Below are 8,033 nucleotides of genomic sequence, written 5' to 3' on the forward strand. Positions count from 1 at the left end.
AAATAGTACAATTTTCAAACTAAATAATAAAGTAGAGTAACTTTTTTTCCTTCATCTGTCTTAGAAGAATTTCATCTTTCTAGAATAAAAATGCAACTTTTCGATTGAAAATTCACCAATTTTGTAACAAATTAAACTATTTCGTAAAAAATTTACTTTTTGTTCAAATTTAATATTTTGATGTTAAAACGAGAACTGGAACTTCGTATGGATGAAAGTTCAAATTAAAAAGAAAGTTTATGATTTTTTATTAAAAAATTATTACTGTGATCTTGAAGAGGCATCTGCAATCTTTTTTGGATGAAAATTTAACCTTTTTTACTGATAAAAATTCATCCATTTTGAAAGAAATTGCACCTTTTTTAGATAAAAATAAAACTATTGGGTAGAGAATTCAACAATTTTGTTAAAAAGTTATCCTTTTTGGTTCAAATTTGTCTGTTTGGATTCAAAATTTCATTTTTTTCATAGAAAGTTATTTCTTGTTTAAAAATTTACTTTCTGGTCGTGAAAAGGCAACTGAGAATTTTTTTAACAGAAAAGTCAACTATTTTTTAAAAATTAATTTTTATGATTTGGAAATTCATCTGCTGTAATAAAAAATGTCTTTTTTTTATGAAAATGAAACTAGCTGTTTAAAAATTCTTATTTTCTGCTTAAGCATTTAACTATTTTGTTCTAAAGATTCGGTTGAGTCTCTTTGGTTGAATATTTGAACTATTTTGTTAGAAATTAATCTTTTTTTATTGAAAATTCAATCGCTTGAGAAAGTTAAACTAAATTTTCGAAATTTTATTTTTATTTATCAAAGTCTTATGCCTTTCGTAGAAAATGTAATTTTTCTATTTTTTTCAAGATTGATCATATTAGTTCAAAATTCTCCTTTTATGGTAAAAAAAATAATTCTCTTAGTTTTAAATTTAATTTTGGGTTGTGTAAAAATGCATCAGTTTCGTGGAAAATGAATTTTTTGCTGAAAAAACATATTTTTTGTTTTTAAATTTATTTTTTGTAAAGAAAAGTCGTCTTTTAATTTGAAGATTCAAAAAATTAAGTAAAACTAAATTTCTTTCTTGAGTGAGAAATCTTTATTTGTTAAAAATTCATCTTTTTGGTCTTGAAATTTTTTTCTGTAAATTTCATATTTTTTTATTCAAATTTAAATTATGAAACATTTTTGTTGGAAATTTATCTTTTCAGGTTGAAAATTCAACTATTATCTTAAATATTAAATTGTTTTGTTGAAAATTCAAGTATTTTGTTAAAAAGCCATCTTTTGTAGTAGAAAATACATTTTTTTATCTTTAAAGTAAATTAGCGAATTTCAGAATTTTATATTTTTATCTGAAATACTGTTTTTTTTTCGTTTATGAAAAATTCGAAGTTTAAAATATTACACGACTAAGATTCTAGTATTTGAATATTAATGCTCAAGGAAAATGTAAGATTAGTCAATAAAGAGACGGGGAACTTTGAAAATTAAGTTCTCGGACAGCCTGCCCAATTTTACTAGCAATAACTTACAAAAAATTTCCGGCAACTAAAAATTACTAGGATGGCCATAATTGATTTTCGAAAGTACGACAAAAACCTTTGAAAACTAAGAAAAAAATAGGACAGAAATTTATTTTAAAAAGATGACAAAGCAGGACATAAAGTTAAAAAAAGAGTACAAAGTAGGACAAAATAGTTGGTAAACAGGAAAAAGTAGGGCATAATAAAATACAAAGAATTAAATGAAAAAAAGAATCTTCAGACACATTTTTCAAATGAACTGTTTTATTAGATTTCATCAACGCTTAATATCTTATATTTTTATTTTTTAACCCTAATGCATTCTATTCAGTATCACAAATGCACACATATATATTTTTTGTATGGTAGGAATTTTTAATAGTACTTTACCTTATGAATTGACGAAGAAATCTTTAAATATTGAATAATAATAATTTGTACAAAAAAAGGTTTAAAATTTGCTTGAAAAATAAAATAATTAATATAAAATTTAATTTGCTTGAAAAAATCGGATAAAAACCCGGGCAAAGTAAAAAATCCTGTATGGCGACTAACACAAGCCCTAAAGTGAGGACATATCCGGAGAAATCCGGACGGTTGGTCACCCTAAACTTTACAGTTACGCTCATCCGCTCTCTGGTAATATTATTCTTTCTAAACTTATTCTTTGCTCTATTAGATAGTCAATTTTCAATAATAATCATATCATATTGGAATTTATAAGAGTAGTAGTCACAGTGCTATAAATAAACTTATTTTAAACTAAAATCTCATCGTATTTACATATTTAGCGCCTAGATTTACATTGATGAATTAATTATTACCTTGGATTTCAATTACTAGTAGCGATTGAGATCGAGGAGTGAACGGAGACTGATCCTAGGTCCTCTCTGGTACTTTCAACCTCCTCTTCAAGACCGTAAGGATCAAACGGTTCAGTTTGAACTGCAACGTCCTCGTAGTCCAGTTCTAGAGTATCTTGTTCATAAATAACGTCGTGACTTCGCGGTCGAGCGACTGAGGGTATCCAGGGTTGAGGCACTCCTTTTCCAAGGGCCAAGAACACAGCTGCTGTGGTTAATAAAACAACGGACGCTACTCCAAATACCAATCGCCAAGATCCTGCAATCTAGAAAAAAATTATTCAGTTAAACAGTACACTGATTGGCCATTTTAGTTCAGGAACATTAAAAATGTGATCTATATTTTTTTATCGATGAACAAATCGTTTCTTTAATAATTGTTTATAACAATTTTTTCTGATAAATACTTTTTCTGCATTCAATTTTATACATACCTCCAAAACACTTGTAATTTTCAGTGATTTCCGTAAATTATACATAATACGCTGTGACCATTTTTATCAATAATTTATTTGAAATTTATTATATTATAGAATTACATTTCATATGTCATTACTTTCAACTAATCAATTAGTTAATTATTTTGAATGCCAAGAAATGGTCCCAGCAAATTCTGTACAATTTACGGAAATCACTGCGAATTACAAGCGCCTTGGAGGTAAGTACGGAATTGAATGCAAAAAGTATTCATTAGAAGGTATTGTTACAAACAATTACAAAAAAACTATTTGTTTATTGATAAAAAATATATATGAAATTTTTAATTAATTATAAAGCTTTCGTGCTACAAAAGTATTTAAAAATGATTATGACAAGATTTTATAATAAATAATTATTAAAAAACGATTTGTTTATCGATAAAAAATATATATCACATTTTTAATCAATGATAAGTACTTTTTTGCCACAAAAGTAGTCAAAAACTACTCAACAGTGGTTATAGCAATATTTTATTATAAACAATTATTAATAAAAATATTTCTTTTTTTCCCACAAAAATGCTAAAAAAATGGCCAAAAAGTAATTATAAGTAGTAATAGCAAGCTTTTGTTATAAACTATTATTTATTTATCAATGTCAAAAGACATATTATACATGATAAATGAATCATATACGCTTATTTGGGACGAAAATTTCTAAATATGACCGTAGTTCAACTTTACGGTACGCTCAGGTGATGAAGAGTGCACTTTCCAAGGTCATGCTCCTGACGTATTTGGGCTAGGACACTTTTTTTTAACATATGCCAAATTAACTCCATTTTAATTTATTCTGTAGAAACTTTGTGGTGGGATCCACAGGAAATGAGGTATTTTCCAAAAACACAACTTCTTTTTTAGTCAAAAATGCAAAAAAAAATGAAATTTTTGAAACCTTATAATTCCCAAAATAATAGGTCTAAAAGACTTTTCTTTCTAAATATACGCAGATTTTTGTAGACTCTTTTTCATCCGCTGGCACATTCAACGTAAACTAAACTTGACAGGATTTTTTTGGAAAAAACTAAAGTCCACTTTTTGCCCGTAAAAACAGGCAAAATGGCCAACTTTGATAGGTCATAACTCATGACCGATCATAGGTAGGATGTTGTTCTTTTTTTGTAATTACAGCAAATTAAGTCTAGTTTCACTCACCCGTGGCACACTTTTTCGTGCAGTAATTATGTGCGAAGGCAGACAGTATTTTTTGAAACTTAGTGATTTTTTGCTGAAAATCCACAAAAATGGGGACTTTTTAATATCTCTTAAGTCAAAACCAATAGAAGTTAACGGATTATTTTTTCTTAGAAAATTTGTTCAAAATTTGGTTTCCTTTCTTTTTTCTGTTGGACATTTTGCTCTAAAATGCAATGGGAATTATCGGTCCACGCAAAAGTAACTTTTGGAACTGTTTAAAAAAAAATCCGGTTTGGAAATTGATTTATTCTAGCATTTTTGATATGTCAAAAAGGACCCCTTAACGAAACTTTCTCATTAAAAATATTGCAAATGGGATTTTTGTGGAATCAAACTACCTGATGCCTGGACTATTTAGGAACTTTTCAGGTTTAAGAATTTTTTTTAAACACTATAAGCGTGGAACGAAATTTTAAAATGAACAGGCGAATGATATATTTCATAAAGATTCAAATTAGCATAGTAAGTTAAGCATTTAAAGTAATAGTTAATTTATATATAAAGAAATAAACAATAATCTCATTGGCAACGATCACATAGTGATTAGCAGAGGACAATAACATCGTTACCCACATCAAATTATAGATGACTGTAATTGACATGATTTGCACTCATTATGCGTTTGAAAAAGTGACAAAACATAGTCTATAAAAAGATTAAGCAATTATAAATATATTTTTGCAAAGATGTTATTCATTTTCTTTGCAGATATTGTTTCGACAATCATTATGCTTTCGCTTTGCTCAAGCTGACAATGATTAGACATCAACATATAAACATCATTTTAAGTTTAGAATACTACCATCGCGTATTTTTATTCACAAAACTTAATTAAAATCCAAAAGCTCTTAGTTGAATGTATCTGAATTAAAAGTAACCTATACAAATAAAATCTATCGAAAATATTTATAATAAATATTAATACCAGTAGTTTTATTTTTGATTTTTCTTTTATATAACGGATCATCCATAAACTACGCTACCAATTTTGAACAATTTTTATATCCGCCCTCCCACTCGCTGATAGCCGTGTATTTGGTTAGCCCCCCCCCCCTCCCCCTTCCAAGTAACGTAGCCCTGAGGTAAACCACGATTGTTTATACTGATTTTTGTGTGTGTTTATAGTGATTCAAGAATTTCATGTGACATTTAATTCAAATATTATTCAACTTTTAAACTAGGAAAGATGGATTTTTAACCAAAAATAAAATATTTAAGCTTTTAATTGCAAATGATAATTTTAAAATTATTTTTAAAAAATCGTACCAAATAGTTGAATTTTTTATAACAAATTATTGAAGTTTTAAGATAAGATGACGAATTTTCTATACAAAACAATTGAATTATCAAATAAAAAATATGAAATATTGATCAAAAAGTTAATTTTATACCAAAAAAGGTGAATTTCCAACAAAATAAAAGAACTCTCAGCCCAAAAGTTGAATTTTCAACTAAACTAGATTAATTTTCAAAGGAACTACAACTTAAAAATCTATTTCTTAATCTGTGAACCAAAAAGATGAATCTTTAAACACAAAGATTAATTTTACACCGAAAAAATCTAATTTAAAACAAAATTGAAGAGTTCTCAACTAAAAATTTGAATTTTCAATTAAAAAAGATGAATTGTTAAACAAAAAGATTAAATAACTACCAACAATGACGAATTTCTAACTAAAATCAGAAATTCTGAACCACAAAGTTGAACTTTCAACTAAAGAAACTAATTTATAAACAAAACGATTAATTCACTACCAAAAGGATGAATTTTCAATCAAATTCAAGAAGTTTCAACCAAAAAGTTGAATTTTTAGAAAGCAATAAAGAAATAAAATTTTTAAGAAAGAAGTTCAGCTTTAAAAACTAATTGTTAAATGTTTAACCAAAAAGATGAATTTTTATACAGAAGATTAATTTTTAAGTAAAAAGAATCATTTTGTAGAAAAAAAAAAGATTTTTTAACAATATTGAAGAATTGTCAACCAACAATTTGATTTTTCAAATAAAAAGAATAATTGTCTCCCAATAAATACGAATTTTCAATTAAATTCAATCATTCTCAATCCAAAAGTTGAAATTTCTACTTAAAGAAATAATTTTAAAAAAAAAAGATAAATTTAATACCAAAAATGACTAATTTTTAACAAAATTTAAAAATTCTGAACCAAAAAGTTCAATTTTGCACTCAAAAAAGCATTTAAAAAAAGGATTAATTTTCTAAAAGGTGTTTTCATCCCAGAAAGATTAAATTGCTACTAAAACAGAAGAATTTTTAAATCAAAAAGACAAACTGAAAAAAGTTGATTTTTCATTAGAAAAGATTTCAGTTGACTTTTTATCGCCAAAATATGAATTCTTAACAACAACCAAATTTTCTACGAATTAGTTGAATTTTCAACAAAGCAGTTGAAAATTCAACCAAAATATATGAATCTTTCACAAAATTGTTGAATTTTCAACCAAAAAGTTGCATTTTTGTTCAAAAAAGCTGCAATTTCTACGAAGAAAAAAAGAATTTCTTAATTCAAAGAAAAAGTTGAATTTTGATAAAAAAAAAAAGATTCTCGTTGACTTTTGAAGACCAAAATAAAATTTTATACTAAAATTACATTTTTTAATCAAAATAGTTAAACTTTCAACCCAAAAGAATAAATTTTCAACCAAATCGTTGAAATTTGAACAAATAATAAGATTTATCAAAAAAATGATAATCTTCAGGAGGAAAAAACTGAAAGAAAATAAGAAATATAAGGCGCATAAATTACTAACAGCAATATAATGTCACGGCAAGCACAAAAGTTTATTTAAAAAATTCCCTGATTTTTCCCTGGCTGATTTTTTATTTTTCCTGTCGATTGATATTCAAAGACCAGAATCTTAAACTAGTAACATCTGATAACATGTTTAACGTAGAATCTTTCATAAACGGAATGAAACAATTTCAAATAAAAATTGAAAATTTTCAAATTCATTTTTATTAATAGTTATTTAAAGTTATAGAAATTCCTTGATATTTGCAAAATTTCTTGTTTAAATCCTTGACTAATCCCTCGCCAATAATTTTTTACTAGTATTCATACACTTTAATCTTCTACTTGAAAATAAGAATTTTTCCTCATTTTATCCTCAATTATCAAATGACCCAGTTCTCATAGAACTTTATAGTGCTCTACAACACTCCTATATATGTAAATAAGATTGAAACTTTATCAACTAATATGCCATTAACTGATGTGAATAACACGTGTGATGCAGATTTCTTTAATGATGACTAAAAAAATTATCTTATTGATTTGGAATTATTGTAAGTGACTCATTTAACGTCATTCCGATGTGTTTGCTATTTTTAGTTAACATAATATTTTTATAAACATTCAGATGTTTAATTAAATTTGTTTTTTAATCTTTTGGAAAATTCGTAAAATTTCTTCACCTTAAAGATCTTTATTTATGAAATTTACATGTTTTTGATAATTAACTTCATATTTTTAAATTAAATTTTGTCAGAAAAAAGATCCACTACATCCCTTTACTGGGAATCGAACCACAGTACTTCCGATTACAAGTCGAGTTCTTTTCCGTTAAGCTAGTAGAGAGATCGAAAGAAAAATCCTTTTTCAGAAACACACTCTTTCTTTTGCAAGGTCTTACATTTAATACGATTCAATTTTTAAAGGAATCTGTATCATCATTAGAGATGGTAACTATCTAGATCCAGCTTACTCTCCAAATAACAGAAAATACTGAACGTCTTTTCAGAAAAGATGGACAATTTTTTTATCATAAATTAAATGTTTTCTGAAAAAAAGATCTACTCCATCGCTCCACTGGGTATTGAAGCACAGCACTTCCGATCGCCAGTCGAGTGCTTTTCCGTTGAGCTACGAGGGTAGTTCAATAAGTCCTTAGAATGAAGTATAAAAACAATTTTTTTTGGGTAAATTTTTTTTTATTTTTCAACATAATCTCCTTGGAGCTC

General features: G+C 26.6%; 1 protein-coding gene across 2 annotated transcripts in view; it reads right to left on the bottom strand.

The window, feature by feature from the left end:
* Positions 1-1,797: 1,797 nt before the first annotated feature.
* LOC117178177 (sialin-like) overlaps positions 1,798-8,033 on the bottom strand; it is a 40,721-nt gene continuing 34,485 nt past the window's right edge. For both annotated transcript variants that reach the window (XM_033369466.1, XM_033369465.1), the window contains exon 9: positions 1,798-2,644. In XM_033369466.1, the coding sequence (XP_033225357.1) occupies positions 2,348-2,644 (297 nt within the window). In that variant the 3' untranslated portion in view covers positions 1,798-2,347. The remainder of the gene's footprint in view (positions 2,645-8,033) is intronic.

The sequence above is a fragment of the Belonocnema kinseyi genome, chromosome 8 (genome assembly GCF_010883055.1).
Source record: "Belonocnema kinseyi isolate 2016_QV_RU_SX_M_011 chromosome 8, B_treatae_v1, whole genome shotgun sequence".
NCBI classification, from domain to species: domain Eukaryota; kingdom Metazoa; phylum Arthropoda; class Insecta; order Hymenoptera; family Cynipidae; genus Belonocnema; species Belonocnema kinseyi.